The sequence below is a fragment of the Callorhinus ursinus genome, unplaced genomic scaffold (genome assembly GCF_003265705.2).
Source record: "Callorhinus ursinus isolate GAN/ISIS: 27379988/994484 unplaced genomic scaffold, GSC_fseal_2.0 scaffold6, whole genome shotgun sequence".
Classification (NCBI taxonomy): Eukaryota; Metazoa; Chordata; class Mammalia; order Carnivora; family Otariidae; genus Callorhinus; species Callorhinus ursinus.
The window spans coordinates 20,296,479-20,320,423 of record NW_027397068.1 but is presented as its reverse complement, the minus strand read 5'-3'; the positions used below and the strand labels follow the sequence as shown (position 1 = coordinate 20,320,423).

At 45.2% G+C, this 23,945-nt stretch overlaps 1 protein-coding gene across 1 annotated transcript; it reads right to left on the bottom strand.

Moving 5' to 3' along the window:
- Positions 1 to 15,317: 15,317 nt before the first annotated feature.
- On the bottom strand, positions 15,318 to 23,506 carry PRDM13 (PR/SET domain 13). The gene is made up of 4 exons (XM_025866452.2): positions 23,363 to 23,506; positions 21,723 to 21,854; positions 21,312 to 21,432; positions 15,318 to 17,734 (listed from the first exon to the last, which is right to left on the bottom strand). Exons 1-4 carry the CDS (start codon positions 23,504 to 23,506, stop codon positions 15,990 to 15,992), a joined length of 2,142 nt encoding a protein of 713 aa, XP_025722237.1. The 3' UTR covers positions 15,318 to 15,989.
- Between the last annotated feature and the right edge of the window lie 439 nt (positions 23,507 to 23,945).

The window sequence follows — 23,945 nt, the reverse complement described above, 5'->3', positions numbered from 1 at the left end:
TCCTAGCTCCCAAGCACTGTCTACACAAGCATGCAAGATCTCTGGGATCCATTTGTCCTGCCATCTCACACATATGGAACAAAGGAAAGCCGCCCCTATCTTACCTTGATAATAAATCAACATCATCACTGAGTTGTAAATTGGTTAGCCACTCCTTCTTTTGCACTCCCATGGGATATTTCTGAAATCCTTATTTACCTCCCTGGGTCCTCTCCCAAACTGTATACTCTTTAACAGCTCTCAGATAGCCTTTCTGATTCCACTCTTGCCTCACTCCATGATACCTTCTCCACTCATTAATTTCTCACATCTTTCAACATTTTTCTTCCTCTGCCTTCTACACCCTCAACAGTCTTCCTTCTCAGAAATCCCCACATAAAAACCTGAACCAGCTCATGTGATCTTTTGACCATCCACCTTTATAGCCTTTATGATTGCACAGTGCCTGGCTAATGTTATTGACAAATACCAGTAATTATATAATGACTGCAGAAATCACCTTTTTAAGTAAATGAAGAGGCTAATGTTTCAGGAATGAGTGACTAACTGAACAAAATAACCCACAAATGGATAAATGTAAGACTTTATAATATATGTACACATCCTTTTTATTATAAGCAATATTAGAGGTTTGCAAAAATATTGCTGTCTATATATTATGCTACATATCAATATTATTTCATGTGAAACATTAGAAAATATTAGAAAGAATTTAATAGATACTATGGTATATGATATCTGAACATACTAAATACAAAAATAAAATATGTTAGCTAGCTATAGATAGATAAGAAATCTATGAAAGTAGAAAAAGCTAAATGTTTATTTTTAATTAAAAGGAAAAGTATTAGGGGCACCTGCGTGGTTCAGTCATTAAGCGTCTGCCTTCAGCTCAGGACATGAGCCCGGGGTCCTGGGATCGAGCCCCATGTCGGGCTCCCTGCTCAGCAGGAAGCCTGCTTCTCCCTCTCCCACTCCCCCTGCTTGTGTTCCTGCTCTCGCTACCTCTCTCTCTGTCAAATAAATAAATTTAATTTAATTTAAAAATTTTTTAAAATAAAAGGAAAAGTATTATTCTATTACTGCTCTTGCAACATATAGACAGAATGCTATCACTAAATGGGAAAGGAAGCTCTGTTTTATTTTGTTCTCTTCCATTTCCTGCCTTGTTTTTCAAAGGATGTTTCATAAAGGAGTAAATAACCACTAAAGCCAAAGTTAATGGGGAAAAAACATACATGTTCATGTATCATGTGTTATTACATACCAATAAGAAGAGTTGTAGGTAATTAGAAATTGTTGCCTAAAGTGATCATGTTTTTTGATCAAGGGCCACTTCTCCCTACACTGGCAGATTTCCACTTGTTTGCCTAAATTCTGTTTGCTTGCACTGGGTCTGACAGGAAAAGCACATGGCCAGCTGGTTTCCAGAGCAATTCACTACCTGGTCTGAGGAAGGCCTATGAGACATGTCATAAAACAGCTCCCTCTATCTCCCCAACCAGCGAGAAATAAGCCAAGCAGAACAAAACCTTGAATAAAAAAAAAAACAAAAAAAAAAACCTCGACTTTTCATGCAAGGACAAAAGGTGGTTATTAGGCATACCAGGGAGGTTCTTTTATAGCTGATAATTACATATAAATTCAGGACATATAATAAGAAAAAATCATTTCCCTCTTCATTTACTTAAAAATGCCATTTCTGCAGTCATTATATAATTACTGGTATTTTTCAATAACATTATTAGGAATAAATGGGCTACTGTTTCTGAAATTATCATAAAGATAAAAATACTGAACTTCCTTGTTAGAACTGGTTGTTGAGTAGGTGGAAAAGGGAAAATGGTTTGTTTCTCTAAAATGCCAAACTGAACTTCTTCTATGGCAAAAGGGATCAATCTGCTATTTTTTACCTTTAAGAAAGTGATTCCTCCTATTTTCTCACATATTCTTTTAGGCCTTTCATCTTGCTTCAATTTTGCCTTCAAACTTCTTTATTACTGCTGACCTGTAAGGAAAACTCCCCTAGAACCTAGAATCCCACGGTTTCATGCTTCCTAGCCAACATGGTACTGAGAAAAAGAGCAGGAAGCAGAGTCCTGTTTTTAGTTTCTAAGCTACTTTGAGGGTTTAACCAGAGTCATCCTCAATAGAAGTCTAAAGCATTAATTTCTCACATCTTTCAACATTTTTCTTCCTCTGCCTTCTACACCCTCAACAGTCTTCCTTCTCAGAAATCCCCACATAAAAACCTGAACCAAGTCCCAAGTATGCACATTATCTGTACCAATGGAAACTTCCTTACTCATCCAAGCTAACGACCTCAAGTTCCATTCCCAGCTACAAGTTCCAGACCCAACTATAGAGACAAGAGGTGGTAAGCAGCTAACAATAAGATAAACAAATTCCTACCAATATGATCATTCATGTGCTGGTCATTGCTTCTCCCATTCTCATTCCCCAGATAACATCATACCTTAACCTGGTTACAAGTCACAAGTCTGCACAAGATCCTTAAGGGAGAACACCACTGTTGGGGGTGTCATACACGATAGCCAGAAAAGAGGAAAATATTTTCATCAGGCCGACCTTTCAGCTATTCTCAAATCATACCACACAAGCATCAAAACTACGCCAGGGCAGGGGCACCTGGGTGGCTCAGTTGGTTGGGTGACTGCCTTCGGCTCAGGTCATGATCCTGGAGTCCCGGGATCAAGTCCCACCATCGGGCTCCCTGCTCAGCGAGGAGCCTGCTTCTCCCTCTGACCCTCCCCTCTCTCATGTACTCTCTCAAATAAATAAATAAATCTTAAAAAAAAAAAAAACTATGCCAGGGCATAAAACTGAAACTGTTTATAATTGTCATCACCTCGAAAGTTTACAGCAGAGGAAGGGACAAATCTCCCTCTGAAATCCTGGTTCCAGGCTATTTCTCAAAGCCGCGTCAGAATGAGAGCAGGCAAGTTACATTTGTACTAAGAACTTAGCCACAGCCCACTCCTAGGGAAAGTGTGAGTGAAATGGCTAATGCAACTAGCTACAGAGACCTAAAGTTTAAGAGGTAACAGAAGAAATAACAAATGCAGAAGGAATGGTAGAATTAGAAAACCACCATTTTGCACCTCTAATAAAAGAATGGATTTAAGCAAGTTTTATCAATGGCCGCCAAAACTATTTGTTGGAAAGATGATGACTATACCTGAATCCAATCATCAATCTTAGTATTACTAAAAATGGGACATGCACACATTATACACCTCCTGATGTGATACAATAAGAAGTTATGTAGCATCACCTACGAAGTATTTATTCTTGCCCCCTCCTCCACACAAAAACACTGAACCCTAATCTAATCAATCCTCTAGCTGTAACTACCAGTTTACAGAAAATAGAGAGGGTGGGGAGTAGAGGAATGTGTTAAATAACACTATGGGGAAACAATCAGGCAGAGTCAGAATGTTGGAAATTACAAAGGACAAATGACCTGGTTTCTTCAACAAATAAAAGTGGTGGTGGGTAGAGAGGGTGAAAGGAAGAGAGACACTATAAATGTGAAAGGACTTTAGAAACATAAATCAATGCCATTAGTGGACCTTGTTTAGATCCCAATTCAAAGAAATTCAACTGTAAAAAGACATTTTTTAACACAACTGGAGAAGTTCCAACAGGGACTGGGTATTAGATGGTAGTAAGGAGGAACTGTCAAATCTATCAATATTAAGAGAAGAACTAATAAAATGCTTGGAATTTAAAATACTTAGGCAAAAGCAAATGAAACAAGATTGGTAAAACATCAGGAGGTTCATTTTATCATTCTCTCTACCTTGGGGAACTTTAGAAAACTTCCATAGTAAAACTCTTTTGCTTGTTTTTTTGTTGTTGTTGTTCATTTGTTTGTTTGGGGGTTTTTGTTTTATTTTATAAAAGTTGCGGGACAGACTTTATAACTTTATTAGGTAGTTATATCCTTCATCATCAATTTTTTTAAGGCCTGACTTAAGTCGGAAGATCCAGCTAGTCAAAAGAAGAGACAGTTCTTCGCATAAACCATAAAGAAGGTAAACTGACGTCTCGGCCAGGTGTTTGGGAGCTGGCAGCACCAAGCAAAGTAGCGGAGGCTTGTGTGAAATCTTGGGACCTTCCACAACTGGCTTGACAAAGACAATGATCCAAAGTTCCTCACCCAAAGCACAGACCTGCTGGCTGGTTTCCCACTCTTCTTTGCCAGCTGGCTCCAAGGGTCTAAAAGCCTATGCCCTCAGCTCCCAGGAGCAGAGCACAGGAGAAAAGAAACAGCTCTACTTGCAGATGGAGCTGACCGTCTCTGAGCCAGCTGTCCTCCTCTAGGGCTCCATGCTGAGAGACCCAGAGGGCTGAGACTCACCGCCATGGCATCGGGGGCCTGGGATCCAGTCACTCCCAGCAGTGAACAATCCCACCAGGCTGAGCAGACTCAGCAAGCTATTTCAGTTTCGAAAGGAAAATGTAAATTGGGAAAATCTGACTGTGGACTGGGTAGTAGATATTAAGGAATTGTTAACCTTGCTTGATTATATTATGGTTCTGAAGGACAATGTTCTTCACGCACACTAAATTATTAAAGGGTAATACGTCATGATAACTATAACATACTTTAAAATACCTAAGCAGTGAAAAATAACAAAATGTTAACAATTACTAAATAATGTCACAGAGCTACACTTGCTAACGTAAAATCAGACAATGTAGTGCACATGAGAATATGTTTAAGCACTGCACAAAGACCTTCTTGCTCTGCATATTACTTTCCAGTCTTTACACAAATACATATGCTTCAATAACTGCAATCATAATGGACAACCATTTTTATTCAGGTTTTCTCACTTAATATTTTCACAAAGACTTTTTCACTGTTTTATCTTAGTAATTATTTTTAACATTGCTTCATAATATACCATAATATTGATGTTCCCTAAATAACCATGCCTCAATTGTGAGTGCTTAGGTTGCTGTCTTTTAATTTTCCTTTCTTTCTTTGCTGTAAGACTTAATGCTGCAGTGAAAACCCATGTGCATATAGCTTTATGCTTTTGTTAAATTGTTTCTCTAGAATAAATCCTCAGAAATGTGAGTTCTGAGCATGAATTTAATATATAGCCCTGGCAAATTTTTTCCACATTGCTGGACAAATGGCTTTAGTGATATCAGCAAACTGTACTTGTACCAATTTCAGAATATTACTGGCATTATCTTGAATTTTTATCTAATTTTCATATTTAAGGACATTTTAATGTGCTTATCTTTCATTTCTATGAGAAAGAACGTGTTTGCACACCTTTGTTTACCAGTCACTTGGTTAATTCTTATTGTCTGCCATTTAGTTACTGGAATCATGAAGCCTCCTCATAAATTTTAATGAGCTATTTATTTTTTTAATTTTATTTATTTTTTTAAGTAATCTCTACACCCAATGTGGGGCTCAAACCCACAACCATAAGATCAAGAGTCTCATGCTCTACTGACCGAGCCATCCAGGTGCTGTATGAGCTATTTATATATTGCTATTACTTTCTGTTATTGGCAAAGTTAGTATTTTCCTTACACTAGAATTATCTTTAGTTTTGTTTCTGTGAGGGGTTAACATAAGCTTTTGTTATGAATATATTTAAACATATCAGACTTTTTCTTTTTTAGGTTCTATTTCTCAACAAAACAGAACACCTCTAAGATCATCCTGACCTGAAATGAAGTGCATTTGCCAATAGCCCATGGACACGGTAGGACACTCCTGAACACTTTGTAATGGTCTTGTCATTAATACACTTGACTCTTTATTCTTGCTCACATTCCCCCACTCAGTCACAAAATCCTATGGATGTTACCTCATATTTAACTCTATTCTCTCCTATCCATCCCTACTACCACTGTCCCTTGCCATCTGTCATCTGAAATGCTAAATACCACTGCCTCCTAACTGGCCTCCCTCCCTCCAAAACAGTCCTCTTACCATACAAACTGCCTGTCAGTACCAGCTTAACCCTTCCAGGGGCCCTCCCTTTATGGCCCCTGCACAACTCTCCAGTCTCTCAAAAACAATTAGCCAACACACTTTGAATGTTTACCCTGTGCTATGCCCTTTGCAAACATAACTTCAATTAACCCTCACAAAAACCCTTTAAATATAATGCCCTTGATGTTCCCATTTTACAGATGAGTACCCTGATGTATATAGAGGTTAAGTAATTCAGCCAAGTTTCCATGGCTAAGAGGATGCAGAGCCAGGATGCAAACTTGGCTCTGCCCAATTCCCAAGTCCATATACTCTCTTAACCACTGCACCACACTTCCTCACAGATGGATCCTCAACTCTCAGCAGTACTGCCTGCCTGCCACTCTGCCGACCAGCCACACTGCACTGCCTAGAATTTCTCTCACTCTGCTGCTGCTCTACTTCTGCCTGCTGCTTCTCTACTCAGTTTCGTCATTCATGCTCTTCTGTCTCCTGGAAATGTCCTTCCATCTCTCTTTACCCTTGACCTAGATGATTCCTATCCATCTTTTAAGACAGTGCAGGTATCACCTCCCTATTTAACTCCTTTAAGTCTTTCCCTATTTAACTCCTTCCCTACTCTCCCTCTCCTCTCTCTGATTCACGAGGTGCCTTTCCTCTGTGCTTCTCTCCATCATCATACCCAGCACATTATGCTCTCAGTTTCCCTTTCTGTGTTTGCCTCTCTCACTGGACCATGAGCAGCTTGAGACTATCGTGATCATTTTATTTTTTTTATTTTTTTAAAGATTTTATTTATTTATTTGACAGAGAGAGAGAGAGAGCACAAGTAGGCAGAGAGGCAGGCAGAGGGAGAGGGAGAAGCAGGCTTTCCACTGAGCAGGGAGCCGGATGTGGGGCTCAATCCCAGGACCCTGGGATCATGACCTGAACCGAAGGCAACCGCTTAACCCACTGAGCCACCCAGGCACCCCTATCGTGATCATTTTAAAGGGGACTGAAAGATGAATAAAGCTTAGAAAGCAAAGCTACATATCAATCATCAAGTCTAATGTGTAAGCAAATATCCAGGCTGGGGACCCACAGCTAGCAGTGGAAGGCAAAGCTGAGAAGTTGATGCTTTTTCTCTTGATCTTGAGCTCTATCAGATCAGCTGTGCCCTTATCTGAGTGTAGGGTGCCAGATTCAAGTTTTATTGCAGAGCACTTAAGCCGTCAGTGATGAGCATCTCACCTTACCTCTGAGACCATTTCCAAGGACAGAAGATCATGGAAATGCTTCTAAATAAAAGCCTAGAGATGGTTAGATCATGAGATACACTAATAATGATAAAATGTCAGAAACATGTGCAACCCCATGTAATGAATTCAACAACTATCCTAAGGTCATGGAGGTCTTCCTGCAAAATACATGTCATTCTGTTTACATCAAACACAGAAAACTCATTTACAAGTGAATGTCATTTTCATCTTTGTTCCATGGCCAAGTGCATCTCATTTGCATTCGTTTGTTTCCCTACTGGAGTGCTTGCCACTATTCTACAGCTGCTGTGGATTATGCTCTGTATACCATAGGCCCATACTCCAGTCATCCAGTTACAGGTCTGAATTATAATCCCAAAGATGGTTTTACATAAAGTACTTTTAAATAATACACATCACAGGGAAATCAAAATTTGATGGTAATGTTCACAGGAGACAACTTAAAAAGTTCAAATGCATGTGTATACAAACACACATTTTCCATGTTGACCTAACATTAGGATTTCCACGTTGTCTGACCTGGAGAAGTACAGTTCTATAGCTCAGATCTCCCAAGGATTCTCTGCCAAATTCCCAAGAGAACAAAAGAACGGATGGAGACCCCCAGCGTTTTGTCTCCCTATTGCAGAATATGGTCAAGAGCTAAGGGTGACTGAGGCTTGCAATCACAAAAAGAATTAGTTGAGCAGTCAGCCAATCAGCCATTTCCTAGAGGTTGGTCTGGTTCTGACACTATGCTGGTCAGCTCAGAGTCTTCACTAACCACTTCCCCACATGCACCCCACCTACAAAATACCTGCACCTCACCTACAAAATCACTTAGCACAAGCTTTTCATTGAAGCATTCTTTATAGAAAATAACCCAACAGAAGAATTGGTTAAATAACCTATGTTTGTCTACATGATAGAATATTATGCAGCTGTAAAAGAAAAAAAGAATGAGGAAGCTCTTTTGGGGCTGCTCTGCAAAGGCCTTCAGAGTATATGATTTTTAAAAAAAATTTTTTAAGATTTTATTTATTTATTTGACAGAGAGAGAGAGAGACAGTGAGAGAGGGAACACAAGCAGGGGGAGAGGGAGAAGCAGGCTCCCCGCTGAACAGAGAGCCTGATGCACAGCTTGATCCCAGGACCCTGAGATCATGACCTGAGCCAAAGGCAGACACCCAACCGACTGAGCCACCCAGGCATCCCTATGATTTAAAAAAAATTAAAACGCAAGATACGGGAAAAAAATCTTCAGCTTAAGCATATCCATTCTTGAGTGTTTATACTTAACAAAAAGAAACTAAAATAACTGGTTACAAAGTACAGATCCAGATTTTGTAGGTTCTGAAACTCCTAGAATTTGGGGAAATCACTTTAAGAAAAAGAAGAAAAAAATTAGGTGCAGGCCCTGGAAGGAACTCATGACAGTGAGCTTCGCAATTAATCTACCCCCAGCAATTATCTCTGGGTGGACAAGAGTGTACAGAAATGAGAAATTAAGACTCCTAAATATAAACTTATTTATACAGTTATTATCTTTGAACATATGAACATATTACCTATTTTAAAAAAACAAAATTAACTTATTAAAAAATGCCTATCTCCAGGCCTCAGCTGTTGAAGGTCTCACTCCCTCTCTACCTCCTTCATTCTATCCCAACCTTCCTGTTCTAGGTTGATTTCATTCCTGCTACCTTGTAACTACTGGGATTCTGCCTCAGCCTGGCTCTTTCCATAAGATAATGTGCCTGGCATTCTATTTTGATTTGGGTCCTGTATTTCTCTCTTTCTGATCACCCTCAGGTCCACCATCAGCAGAGCAGCTTCAGGCCAACCCAGCCCCACCCCTGCACCTTGCCTGGCCCAGACTCCCAGGAAGCCAGCCTGCTACATGAGAAAGGAGTTTGAAAACTGACAACTATACCACTGGTGATCAATCCCCAAGGGGTGCTAGAAGCCTGGGAAACTTTTTAGGTCCTAACTGGGGAATAGTGGGCCCAGTAAGTCCTGAAGTTCTCAACAGAATCCAACTACCATACCTTTCTTCCTAGGGTCAGGAGGAACACAGGTGGACCACTCTAGACTAACCCCTATACACACATCTTTGTGTTTAATAAAACCAAGTCAAGCTACACTGAACTGAACCCAGCCTTACAGGAATTTACCAGAATTCAAATAATTTCAAGTACATACAAGCCGGGGTGCCTAGGTGGCTCAGTCGTTAAGCGTCTGCCTTCGGCTCAGGTCATGGTCCCAGGGTCCTGGGATCGAGCCCCACATCGGGCTCCCTGCTCAGCCGGGAACCTGCTTCTCCCTCTCCCACTCCCCCTGCTTGTGTTCCCTCCCTAGCTGTGTCTCTCTCTGTCAAATAAATAAATAAAAATCTTTTTAAAAAGTTCATACAAGCCAAAGATGGTCTCTAATTTAACTCTGGTTCCAGCTGGAAAAGTCTGAGAACCCATCAATCTTTCAGCTCACCTCACCTTTGTCCTGTGAAACATTCACTAGATCCAGTTACTGAATTTCTGGACACCTCCTATGTCAGTCAGATGACAGTGCTTTAAAGAGGACATACAGCATGTTGAGAATGAGGCTGTGAAGTCAACAGGTCTAGGGATGAATCCTGGGAATATTTCTAGCTAGCTGTGCAACACAAACCTCATTTCCCTTATCTGGAAAATAGGTTATTATAAAAATTAAATGAGATAATGAAAGTTTAACAAAATGCTGTCCAGGAAACTTCAAGGCAAAGCTATTTTTTCCTCACTTTGTGAGGAAAATATTGGCCAATATGAATATCATGAAGTCCCAAGCTACCAATTCAAGCCAAAAATACATAAATTGATTTGGGAAACAAGTATGGGGCACAATATATGTACAAACACATATAAATGGCCAAAGCGGTATCTGAGACCACATTTCAGCAATTTGGCTTTAAATAATTCAGAAAACCTATCCTATAAATCCCCTAATGTGTGTTTTTTCCCCTATGTCTTCTTGGCTGCTAAGGCATTTCTTTCTCCAGCTTGCTGAAAATCACAAACAAGCTTATAAAATGTGCCATCCTACATTGACTCATTTCTTATTGGATTGACTTTCAGCATACCTGAAAGCATTTTGTTGCTCACAGATGTGTTCTGCTATGGTCCAATGCACTCAAGTGAGCTTAAACCTGACCTGGTCATGTCTCTATTTACCTTAAGGTGGTAATTCAGGAATCAACTGCTCAGTGTTGCGCGTATAGAATCTTATCTTTCTGCCGGTTGTCAGGGATCTACAAAAAAAAAAAAAATTAAAAAACTATCTTCGCCCTTCACTGTGTTCTTATGTAAAGTCATCTGCTATTGCATTTCTCTTCACTATATTTCCTGTCACATAAGACATTTCCACTAAGGCTTTCTACACAAATTGCTGGAATTGAGTGTCTCCCATTCAAATAGAACTTGTCGTGGAACGTCGGATGTTAAATCATTCTCTACTTAAATTAACTCACAGGAACATTATGATATTGCCAACGTTAAGAATAGGAAATGTGTATTTGTAGCCATTTCCTACAATACCAAAGTATGCAGGGGTGCCTGGGTGGCTCAGTCGGTTAAGCGTCTGCCTTCTGCTCAGGTCATGGTCCCAGGGTCCTGGGATGAGCCCCGCATCAGGCTCCCTGCTCCGCGAGAAGCCTGCTTCTCCCTCTCCCACTCCCTCCTGCTTGTGTTTCCTCTCTAGCTGTGTCTCTCTCTGTCAAATAAATAAATAAAATCTAAAAAATTTTTTAAACAAATACCAAAGTATGCAAATACATATGTGGATAGAAAAAAAAAGGTAGATGATACTCATATTTGGATATCCAATATATTTCATTTTTAATAAAGTTTCCTCACTCTACAGGAAAATGTTCCTCAATCTGTTTAATTCTAATTGCAAAAATCTGTCTTTTATGCTATCACGTTCATCTTTTTAATAAATTGTGCTTTAGTTATCTACTTACATGAAATACTAAAATTTAAACAATGAAAACATATTGCACTTGAAATAAAATCAGTGTCCTTAAAGGATTTACACGCATAGATATAGTCCACCCAACCTCTGTCCCTTTAAGGGCCCTGGGACGGTTCTCAAGCCAAAGGCTTTAACAAGTTGTCGTACAACTGGTTACACCTAATTTGAATTAAACTACAGTCCCAGATGACAGCAGCGCTCCTTTCATCTTTTGTAGGAAGGTCACCCAGCCCAGAGCGAGCGCCACGCTCCTTCTGGAACTAAACACGTTGGCCCCGCCGTCTGTTGAGTCCTCCCCTTCACAACTCACACCTGGGTGGCCAAGGGTCAAGTCTGATCTCCCGACGGCGCCAGCGCCTATGCCCCCTTCCCTTTGGGGAGGCAGCAGATGGCGAGGGCGCCGCAGCGCTGGTGCCGCAGCTCCCCGCCACAGCAGGGCAGGAGCACTTAAACAAGGACTAGTTAGGCGCCAGGAACTCCCTCTGCCTTCCACTGGGCGCTGCAAGGGGGAAGGGGGAGGCGGGTACCGCTTTCCTTGCCCCTCCGGGCCTCCCAGACACTACACCTAAACGTAGCGAGACTCCCACACCTCTGCCCCAACCCAGAACCCGAAACCCCCTGTTCCCAGGGAGAGCGAAGCCGTGAGCTGCAAGAGCCGCACACTCACTACCGGACACTGCGGCACCCACTCAAGCCGCCACCGCCAGTGGGCCAGGGCCTCCTGGGAGGCAAACCTTCGCGCGAGGCCAGCCTGCCACCAATAGCATCCCTGGCTCCAAGGAATGAGCCAATGGGAGCGCTCAGGCTAAAGGAGAGCAGCCAATCACTGCCCTCACGTCTCTGGCTGCCCAGCACCGATACGACCACACGCTCCTTCCGCTCCCCTGACGTGCAGTTCTAACCTGGAGCCCCGCCGCCACTCACCTCCTTCCCTCAGAGTCTAGACAGGGAATGAACTTTCCCCATAGTAGAATGTTGAGGAATTGCAGCTCTTTCTGTGTGTTCCGCTCTCTGCTCGACCCAGGAGGAGAGACGTACTCGCACTCACCTCCTCCGCAGGCTTCTGCTTAAACTCACCGCACGGACGTGCTTTTCAAAAATTAGTGAAAACAGACGAAACGCATTCTTCCTGTTCACTTAACCGCTATGAGGCGCTTGCACAGGTTGATGTCTGAGCTTAAAAGGAAAGATGACTTGATAAGGGGTCTGACGAAGTTTCTCTTTGGCAAAAGCGTGAAAGGCCTTTATTTACTGAAGTTGGGGCTAATTTGTCCGGGGCTAGAAGTGAGCCAAGGAGAGAACGAAATGCTAATGTTTGTAAAAGGGCGTCAATCCTTATCTCGTTGGTTGATGTCTTCAAAATGAAACCACAGAATTACTAAGGTTATTTTAATATTGTCTGAGAGCCTACAAAGCATCAGGCTTTATTCTAAGCAGTTTACCTGCATTAACTCATTCAATCCTCACAACCTCCCTGTTGCTTATTTCAACCTGTTTAACAGATGAGGAAATTGAGGCAGTAGAGAGACTGGCCCAAAATACCAAGTAAGTAAGTGGTAGAGGCAAGCCTAGAACCCGTGTCTGATTTATTTAGGTTAGCAAAACATTTTAATGTCCAAATTAACTAAGGCCCAAACAACCTAGATACTTTTACTTCTAAAATACATAAATCCTGCTATCATGTTTTTAATCTCTTGGTACAAAATATTTAGTTAAAATCTTAGAAACTTCCAGTGGCTTTAGCATAACCCTCAAAGTTAGTTCATCTTTTTAATAAATTGTGCTTGATCCTTGAGAAGGATCAAGGATTGGAGTCTGGGAATGGGAGACAAAGGGACTGGAGACGAAAAGAAGTCATCTGAGAAACACTAATTCAACTGAGCCATTTAAATAAGTAGTATTAATGTTACTGATTGTACAGCACTGATTTGACTTCACCATTAAAATAATCACATTCATTATATATGATAGTGTGCACATCCATGAACAAATATACAGGTTATTCGAGGCAACCTATAGAGAATTACAAATGGTCTGCTATTAAGAACCTTTTAAATCTATATTCAACTTTCATTTTTTATACTGAAATTTATTTTAATAACCTAGTCAATATCAATTTACAAAGGGGAAAAGAAGGCTAGGGGGTTTTGTTTTATTAAATCTTTATCAATTTTAAATATATTTCCTTTGACCAAACTTTTTATTTCTTTAAAACAATAAAAGTTGTAAGACTTAGTAGTGAGCTAGGTAATGAAAGAAGGAAACTTTTACAGTGGATAAAACTTTTCACGTTTTAAATCTAGGCAGACTTTCTCACTTTCCCTGAGGACTTACACAGTCTGATTGCAGGAAAGTTTTCCAATATTTATAAGGTTGGATTTTGTTTCAAGCAATAATTGCTTCGAAGGGCAGGACTATGATACTATATAGGCAATGAGATGTAAGTCCTGGGTGCCTAGAGCAAGCTGAACAGGAAGATGCTTGAGTTCACTTCCAGTTCTGTGTATCAGGGCATCACAGAAACTAGTGGGCCAAGCCCATGGTCATCTTCTGCAGGGAGGAAAGAATTGCAAATAGCACAAGGATTTGGTATAGAGTAGGCCCTCAATAAATGGTAGTTTCATTGTCACCCATATATACATGTTAATACACACACACACACACACACACACACACACACACACATATTTGGGCTTTCTTTCACAAAGCAAAACATTTTCTGGTCAGCTGATGCTAAAAACCTAAAATTGCCTCCATAAATTTTCTCATGGGAAAAAGTCTTTTTGATGATCATCCCCTATAGAAGTCAGGTGTCCTCTCCCTCCCTCCACCCATGCCTCTTGCTGTGATGTGTTAGAAAAAGTCCCCGCAGCCACCCAGTGACTGAGGCCATGTTCCCAACTGGGAGACAGCAGGGTGGAGACTGTTGCAGTACTCAGGACTCAGAAAATAAAAGTCATTTTTAACTGAGTTAAATCATCAGGATCATATCCAGACCCTTTGGTGGCCTACAAGAATCTTCCCACCAAAAGGGCTATTCATAGAGTTTACAAAAATATATGTATGGATAGAAAAAAAATTGGAATAGAAAAAAAAAAGAATCTTCCCACCAACCTCTGGAACAAGCACTACAGACCTGGGCTCTTAGGGTACCTGACCTTAGTGGAGGGGATAGCTAATCCTCTACTTCTAGGTAACTTCAGTGAAATCCTCCCCCAAATATGGGGTTGGGGGGTGGCATAGGAAGGGGAGAGGGTGCTTTCCAATTTTAGCCCACAGAAATATATCCTTTATGAGTCTTCCATTAGCTAGCATTAATTTTTTATACCCATAAACAAAGTCATTGTTTATAACTTTGTCCTTCTCATTATGGGCCTCCCAGTGACCTTGAAGTGTATATTTTCTTATCCGTAAAATCGGACACTTAAAAAAGCACAAGATCATTGGAAAGAGTGCATGCAGAAAAGAAAGCTTCACAGACCAGTAGACCAGTACCTCCTTTAGCATTTGTTGAATGAATACTAAAGTGTATGAATCATAAAAAGCACTGCACAAGTTTCCCTTGCTTCCCAAGGAAAATTCTCCTGTCAAAACGGTATATAACAAGAAATAGTGATTCTACAGTTCTATAATTCTTGTTAATGAGGAATATGCATTTTTTTCTTGAAGGTCATTAATTCTTTCCTAAACATGAAAACTCTTAGCATAATTAACAATGGTTTCAGAAGACAATTGCTTTGCCTGCTATCTGGGAGCCCCTGAATTGCACATATTGAAAATGGTATATTTCCCTATTAAAACACTAAACATTTATTTTATGAATAATCAAAGTCTTCAAGTGTCCTAGGATTTATTTTATTATGGAGTCTCCTCATAAATTGTTTTCAAATTAAACTCTTTCTTTAAAGGATCTACTGAAATCGCTAAGTGAAGAAACTCATTTTTATTTTTATTAAAGATTGCACAAACTGGAACCAAGACCAAAATACTGAATCAACTGTACATCATTCATTGTAAAACAACATACATCACATTTGTACTCTACCAAATAAGACATTTTCCTTAAAATTATATACTGCGTGCTTTTAGATTCATGCTTTAGATATTTTACATTTGTCATTACTCTCATAAATAATTGCAACTTGACCAATTTGTACACCTGCTACCACTATATAGCCAATGCGGGAAGGCGTAGTCTTTGACCCGAGAACAGATGAAATGGAAACAAATGTATGGATGTCACATCTACCGAACTGTGACTACTGTTTTGCCTATTTCGTGAAATGCTAATGTAAAACACACACACACACACACAAAAATCGTTTCAAAAGGCACAATTTCCTCCACAGAAAAGAACAATTTAAAAATACATGGCAGTTAAAATCGGCGCCCTCGAGGGCGCTGTGAAGTTCACATTGATGCAATCTTAAACCTTGAGAGTGGACCTCCTGGGCGTTTCGTGGGAGGGCCTACCCGCGGAGTCCAAGGGTCTAGGACGCGCCGGGACCGGCCACCCTCGGGCTGCGCAGAAGGCCAGGTTTCTTTGAGCCACTTCTAAACCTTTGCTCCGAGTTTAAGCAGCGGACCCGGGACCTCTCACTCTTCCAAATCTGGCGCCCGACCAAAATAAAAACGGTTTTGTCAACCGGATCCTTCTCATCTCGGGGAGCTTCTCTTCTCCCAAAACAGAACCACCCCCACCTTCTTATCTCTGTCCACGCCCCCACAAGCCCACCCTCTCCCCGGACGACTCGTTACGAGTCGCACTCGCCGCCGCCTCCAGCCTCAGGGTCGCTCTGGTCGTCCGTGAAGCAGACGTCCACATCGCTGTCGTTGTCGCTCTTGGGCTCCCCAGGTTCCGGGGGGTAGTCAGGCTCTGCGCCTGGGCCCTCGCCCGCCTTGGCGAGCAGGTTTTGTCCAGGGTGGCGGGACTTGACGTGGCGTTCCAGGTCCCGGCGGCGCACCAGCACCTTGCCGCAGAACTCGCAGCGGTAGGGGGTGTTGCCCTCAGCGTGCAGCCGGATGTGCTTGTTCAGATTGCTGGGGTCGCCGAAAGGCCGCAGGCACACTTTGCACTTGAGCGGCTTGTAGCCCGTGTGCGTCCGCATGTGAATCTTGAGCCCGTACTTGCGCGAGTACAGCTTGCCGCAGTAGAGACACAGGTGGCCGGTCTTGGGCTTGCCGGCGCCGCCACCTCCGCTGCCGCCACCCCCAGGGCCACCCGCTGCCACGACGGCCGGTGGCAGCGTCCCCGCGTCCAGGCGGCCGCGGCTTTTCCCTGCCGCCATCTCCGACAGCTGCTGCGTGTGCATAGCGATCTCTCGGTCGATACTAGCCAACGAGCCCAGCTCTGCAGGGCTTAGAGCGGCCGCTGCCGCCGCCGCCGCAGGCCCGCTGAAGTATGAGATGGACTCTGGATACTTGAGCAGCCCGCCGAAGTGCAGTTTGAGCGGGTAATAAGCGGCGGCGGCCGGTGAGCTGTAGAGTAGCTCCCCGTTGTAGACGGTAAAAGCCGGCATGACGGTAGGCAGGTGGCTGCATTCGCCACCGGGGTAGGCTTTGAGCCCGCCCGCGTCGAGGGCCGGCAGCGCGCAGCGCTCGACGGGCAGCCCGGTAGCAGAGGGCAGCTGGGCGAAACGCGCTCCCGGCAGCGCAGCCGCGGCGGGGTGGGCGCGCTCCACATGCTTGAAGGCTGACGCCTCTTCCGGGGGCCCAGGGAGCAGAGGGAAACCGCGCAGGCCCCCCGAGCAGGGTAGGCCAGGCGGAGGAGGTGGCGGCGGCTCCCCCGCGAGCAGGCACTTAGAGTGGTGATGGTGGTGGTGCGCGTGGTGGTGATGGTGGTGGCCCGTGCTGCCCGCCGCGGGGTTCTCCCCGCTTCCCGGGCGGCCGCCCGCCCGGCCCCCGCCCAGCAGCCTGCCTAAGGCCAGGCCGGACCCGGGTTTGCCGCCGCCCTCCTCCCGGTAGGGGTCGCCGTGTGCGGCCGCGGCCGCCCTGGCCAAGCCGGCAGGCTTGAAAGCCGAGCGCACTCCGGGGTAGAAGGCCAGGCCGCCGCCCCCCGCTGGGGAGCCGCCCACGATGCCGAGGAAGTGGCCGTGTCCCCGGGCGGCCCCGCTCATGTCTAGGGCGCGGTCCGGCTGCTCCTTGCCCTTCTTGGACTGCCCCCACTTGGCCGGGGGAGGCGAAGCGGCGGAGGGCGCAGAGGAGGCCTCGCGCTTAATGCTCTCCCGCGCTCCGCAGGCCTGGAGGGGCGGCGGGGCCTGCGGGTGGGACCGCAGAGTGCCAGCGGGGGCGGCCGCGGCAAAGTCAGGCGCCGGGGGTTTCGGAGAGAAGTGAAGGCCATCCGCGGCCGGGGCAGCGCCTTGGCGAGCCCCGTGCTCGTGGTGCAGATAGGCTCGGCCCCCGCCGCTGCTGAGCACGCAGTGGAAACGTAGGTGGGCCTTAAGGCTGTTGGGGTATCTAAACGTCCTCCAGCAGTACCAGCAAATGTAGCGCTCCTCCCCTGGGCGACAAAAAGTAGGAAAGCGACCCCGTGAGAGGCGAAAAAGCAAGAGAGAAAGAAAGCGCACCCAAGGCAAAGCCCAGATTTTGATCAGCGGTATGAGGAGGAACAGGAGTATTCTTGGGTCCAGCGAATAAGTCAGTTAGTTCGGTAGCCCCACCGCAGCAAGGACCCTGAGAAGCCCCAAATGGCCAACTTTGTCACCATATCCATCCATTGGGATTACTCAGAGGCCAAAGGGGTGACCTGTGCCTTTCCAACGAAGACTTCCTCCGGGCAATCCGAGCAAATCTTCGTTGGGAGGGCAGCGCTCGGGCAGACTGGCCGGGGAAGAGACCAGAACAGAGAGCAGCTGTTGCTTTAAATCAAGTGTTGAGGCTGTGCTGTGCCCGGGCCCATCTGTTGGCGTTTGCAGAATAGGTGGCGTATGTCAAGGAGTTTGGATAAACTGAACAAAGACCAATCTAATGGTCGTGAGCGCCTCATTACCAGGCGAGACAATATCTTGTATGTATGGGCCATATGTAATCATTCCTTTTCACAGAACAATGCCTTTTATGTCCACTACCCACCCTTCCCACCCCCTCCCAGCCTTAAACATTTTGCCTGAGGTTTTCCTGGAGCGTGACCAACTGAAGGACCACATAGGGACTATGATCTGCTATTCTTCAAAATTATTTGTATCTTTATTTCCTCTTTAACCCCATTTAATTTGATGAGAGAAAAGAAAAAGCCCTATGTCCTGATATTCTAAAAACTGAAGGATGATGTTGCATTATCTTGTCAGTTGTTCTACCTGGAGTAATTAATTAACTCCTAGATAGCTCCACGAATCCAGGCTTAATATAATAAAGTCCTTGGGAAAGATAGTTTATTTTTTATGAAATACATGAATATATAGAGATATATGGAGGTACTCAGCTTTTAATAAGTGTACAATTCTCTACCAGGAACTGTATACATGTTTTTGGTGTCAAGTCTTTTTTCGTATTTAATATTATTGACATTAGTTTTTTTTTTTTTAATTTTGCCAGGGTCTGGGAACACAATCAAGAGACACATGTATGAAACAGATCTTGATCACATGGCGGAAGTTAATTTTCACTTTAAAAGGTCTTGTTATATCTGGACACAGAACAGTGATCTTGCAGTGGGTTTCTTTTTTAATGTTACGGTTGATTGATAATACTGAAGGATGTCTGTGAGAAAGAAGTTAGTTAAGTACCCCAAATAGGTCTGTCTTATTAAATTTAGTGGAAAACTTAAATTCCCTCCCCCCTTGTACACAAGCAGCTCAAACTTCTGAAACATCACTACAAAAACAACTGAAAGAAATTCCAGATCTTCTTCCCTTCATGTATTTTACTTTTGGCTTTGCATAAAGCAAGTAGTCCCCCTAGATAACTAAGACGGAAGTTCAAGTAAGGATCTGTTTATTTCAGCTGAAGCCAAGGTAGAGCGGAAAGCAAAAGGGGGGTGGGAAAGAGGATTTGCCTCTGAGAACCTATGCTAATTGTTTATGGAAGACTTAGATAAAATCATTTCATTATTTATGTTACCTTGTAAAAAAAAAAAAAGAGAGAGATTTCCTGGGTTCTCTTAGTGGGTATATTGATTTAATATCTTAAATAACCTCCCTTCTCCGAACCTTCCTCTCATCACCCCCTTTTTAAAGGAGTTTTCAGAGGCTGCCCCAGAATGACTCTAGTCAATTGCAAAGCCAAGTAAGCTTTATCCCTAAAACAAAAGGTCCGTACTTTCCTTAAGCTTATCATGGAATCTAAATCCACTGGAGTTAGTCAATATTGGAAGAATAGCGGCCATCCCTACTTATTTCTTTCTCTTTTCAAGAGTTAAGCAAATGTGTTCTCTGTTTCAATATGCTCCTTTTTCAGTTTATCCTAACCAACTGACATGTTCTCTGGACTCTGAAATCCTTCACTTCATAAGTGACTTTGCCTCCTCTCCTTGGTGTAACCCTGAGGTTGCCAAGATTTCAAGCATATCAAAGGTGGGGAAGTCAGGGTTCAAAATAGCCCCGTACATTCCCAAAAGGAAAATGGTGTCTATTCCGACATCTGTTTATAAGCTCAGTTGGCTGAAATGAAAACACAAGGACCACCACTCAAACAAGTTGCTTTTGTACTATTTGAGAGTGCCTAAGGAGGGGTGTTCTGTGTAGAAATGTCTGGCCCCTAAAGGTCAGCAGCTGTTAGAATTGTCCTGTAGTGGCGGATTTGAGAGTTCTCCACTACGGGGCTTTTATCATGTTTCTCTTTTACTGGAAGAAGTTGACAAGAGAATTTAATATAGTGTGATACAAGGAACAAACTACTTTAGGATAATGTTTTATGAATACTGTACATACAAATCTACCCACAAGATAGTGATACTTTGAAGTGAAGTGATTCATCGTTCTGAATAAACTTCATTCTGTCTTATTCATGACGTGTTTCTTAATGCTCACATTTGTATTAATTTATTTAACCCTATTTCTAAAAGGATGAGACTTGAGCAGGCAATTCAGGAGGAGAGCATGTTAAAATATTTCACAGCATTCGTTGTGTTCACTTTAACATTAACTGTGTCTTTAGAAGAAATTGCAAACTAAAACAATTGTCAAGGAAAAAGTTTTTGGAAGCTTTGTGAATTAAAAGGGAGGTCTCAAGATCTTAACTATTTTAGCACCTCCCAGCTTTCTTTCACAGAAAATGTTCTTCAGTGTTCTAGGGAAGGTTTGAAAATATTCTTCTCTTTAGTTACTGCCCCTTAATTTGCATAAATCCACTCTTGGCTTTGGAAGGGATCAAATACATCTGAGAAGAAACTGGGATACATCCCAGATTCAATTTAAGTAGGGAGGGGGAAATGAATAAATACCATTTAAACGGAAGGGCCTCAGTACCTGCCAACTGACCAGCTGTAAGTACCGTAATGCTTCTAAAATGCGGTAGAAACACATTACTCTCCTTCACACCAGTGAAGAGAAGCCCCTCCACCTTCTAAAACATTCTAGGTTTGAGTTTTGTTTTTTGGAGCTCATGATATGATTAATAATATGTTAAGGCTTCTTTATTGATTCTTAATTGAGTAAATAATTGTCTCTGGGTATGGAATAGGAAAAGATGACCCCCATGAAGTTCATAAAGAATTTTTGGGGGGCGCCTGCGTGGCTCAGTAGGTTAAGCCCTGGTCTCCTGGTTTCGGCTCAGGTCAAGATCTCAAGGTGGTGAGATGGAGCCCCATGTGGGGCTCCACGCTCAGCGGGGAGTCTGGTTGAGATGCTCTCTCCTCTCCCTCTGCCCCTCCCCCCACTTTCTCTCTCTCTCAATAAATAGATCTTTAAAAAAAAAAATGTTTTTTCCCCTGCCATCACAAGGCAGGTTATTGTCGCTGTTATCCTTTACTGTTGATTTTAAGGAGGTAGTGGTGACATCGCCTCTGTGCCTACACAGACAGGGAGGCTGAATTCAGTTTTACACAGCTCGAGGGAAAGGCCCTGTCGCGTCCCAGGGCGGGAGACGGGCTGGACGTTCACCCACCCGCGCCGGCCCGGAGGCCCCGCCGGACCTGGTACCTTTTTCGTCGTGCGTCGGAGTTGCGATCGTGGGGATGTCGAACCACTGAGCTAAGGAGTTGGAATACCACACCGTCAGCTCCTCCCCTGGCTGGACGTCTCGCAGCGCTCGGTAGAAAATCTGGGACACAAGGAGCAGAACAGCTCGCTGTCATTTCCTGGGTAATCGGTCTAGCCACAACCAAAAGGAAAGGTTGGAATGCGCGTTCTGACGCTGTGTGACCCTGGAAAATCTACTGGATCTCTCTGAACCTCATTTCCCTCATTCTTCAAATGGGGAAAATAATAGTATCTGCTTTACAGGCACGTTTAAATGAGACCTCCAGCAAAAGCGCTTGGCTCTTGATATTGGCGGCCACCTCAGTAACGGTTAGGTAGGTAGAATTGGCAGTGGGGGGAAGCCCACGGTACCTGTCCTCCGGGTAAGTCTGCAATAGCTTCGAGAGTCTGTTCCTGGGGGTTCCTGGCTGCCCGGATTAACCCTATCCATTCCAGAGGAGAGCCCCCCGACTCGTCCACCAGCTCCCCTCTCACCATGCGCACCTGCAACACAAGCAGTGGTCGTTCTTCCCCGCGCCACGGCCAGGCCCACAACCCAGAGGAAAAGTTTATCCAACACCCCACCCGACTCAGGAAAATGGTTGTGTTCCCTTTGGCCAGACAGCTGTGGGCTGCTGGGAGGAAGGTAATTCCTAGGACCCTTGCTTGAGGGAGGGAGAAGAGGCTGGCTAGTATAACAGTTCCCCCTCTCGCCCTACCTTGGCAATACCAAGGGCGAGAGCATCCTCCATGAGCGATTGGGGGCATCTTGTACCTAGACGTTCCCCATCCCCACCCCCACCCTAGTTCTCGCTCCTGCGGTCCTGAGAGCAGCCGGAATACTAGGCGAGAGATGTTTCGAAGTCAGCCCCAGAACCCAGAGTTTCCTCCACCTCCCTCTCGTGCCTCGCGAAACTCGCTGCACAGCACCGAGGTGCGGAGGTGCCGACAAGCCCCGCAGTGACAAGTGTGTGCACAAAGCGGCCGCAGGACCGCCGGCCATTTAAAAATAAATAAAGCACCTTTTAAAGAAGAAGGCTCTAGACCGCGGGATGAGGGGGGGGGGGCGGGGAGGATGATTACGTGAGGAGCCAGATGCGGGTCCCACTGGCTGGGCGCCCGAGCAATTTCTTACAAGAAAGCTCTCGGCAGCAACTAGGCAAAGCTCAGGTCCTCCCTCCGCCGCCCCCACCGGACTCCTGCCTTCTTTTCCCGGTCGCTGTGGTTCGACCTTTGCCGGCTGAGACGCCTCAGAGCGGGCGGGGGCCTTTAAAACCCCGCTGCGGTCAGGGGTGTGTCCGCTGTTCCGGGAGTCAGAGCTGGCGGGCTGGCCCCGACGCCTCCCAGTTGCGACCCTGGACTCTCAGAGCCCGGCTGCAGGCGTGCGGACCCGGTGCCCCACGCGGGTGGGCGCTCCTCGCCCTCGAAGCCCCAGTCGGAGCCACCACCTGTCTCACCCTCTCTCCATTTACCCCAACCCTCCAGCAGACATCCGCGGGGGGGGGGGGGACCGAGGAGGGGGGTATCTAGGAACTGAGGGTTTCCCAAGGATTGTTTTTTTCCCAACACATGAAATTCAATTAAGGTAAATGTAAGCTTTAAATTAGCGCGTTACAGGGAAGAAGGTAAGAAAAGTCTTCAACGCCCTGCGTGTTGTGTAACAGAGAAAAGGCACGTTGGCAGAGAGGCCGGGGCCCGCCACGCCTCTGCGAACGAAACCCTTAGCTCCGGGGAAACCGCGGGTTCTCAGTGGTCCCGGCGCGTTAAGAGTCCCATGCACCCCACCCGGGGGCTGTCCCCTCTGAGCCGCGTCCTTTCCCCTCAGCTCGGCCCCCGTCCAGCTCTCACTTAATGCGACTTGTGGGGAGTTACCGGAGTACCCCCCGGCCACCTGGCAGAATTGGCAGGTAACGACTCAATCACCCCTTTCCTCCACTTGCCCTATCTACCCCTGCCAGGGCCAGGGCAAAGGGAGGCGAGAGGCTGGAGGCGGAGGTCGGAATTGCTAATACCTTTTTCTTGGGCCCGGGTTCCCTGCGGTCTGACAGGTACTTGCCCAGCTTGAAGGTTCCGGGCACCGGCCCGAGGCGCAGGCCGGCCGGGATGCAGCAGTCGGCACTCACGCTGGTGGCCGGAGCGCGAGCTGCTGTGTGCATTGCTGCCGCCGCCGCCAGGCAGGCGCTCGGGTGCGCCGGGTCCTCCGCAGGGCGCGAGTGACAGAGCCCGAGCCGCGCGCCAGCCAGGGAGCCGCACCCCGACGTGCGTCCTCCGCCCGCGGAGTGACGCGGACGGGCATGCACTGCGCCTTTTCAATCGGGGCGGGCGCCTTTTGGCACCGCGAGCGCAAGGGCGCGGAGTTTGGTGAGAGAGTTGCTCTGCGGAGCAGCTGCAGAGTCCCACCCGAGAGGGTCACATGGAGTGGTTCCCTCAGCCCGCTGCATAATCGAGGCCTCTGAATGGCTGGCGCACAATGGTCCAGGCGACCTTCCCATTCCTAAAAATCCAATTTGTCAAGGGCGAAGAAAAGGCGCTGGTGAATCAAAGGTCCGGCGGGACCATTAATCCTCAGCATGGGGTATTGTCCTCGAGACAGTT

What these genes read in the sequence shown, in the direction of transcription:
- PRDM13 (XM_025866452.2), bottom strand. Translation starts at nt 23,506, where the DNA reads ATGCACACAGCAGCTCGCGCTCCGGCCACCAGCGTGAGTGCCGACTGC. An exon ending in CAGACTTACCCGGAGGACAG is followed by an intron (nt 21,433 to 21,722) that starts GTACCGTGGGCT and finishes CTTGTGTCCCAG; the next exon opens with ATTTTCTACCGAGCGCTGCG. An exon ending in TCCGACGCACGACGAAAAAG is followed by an intron (nt 17,735 to 21,311) that starts GTACCAGGTCCG and finishes TTTGTCGCCCAG; the next exon opens with GGGAGGAGCGCTACATTTGC.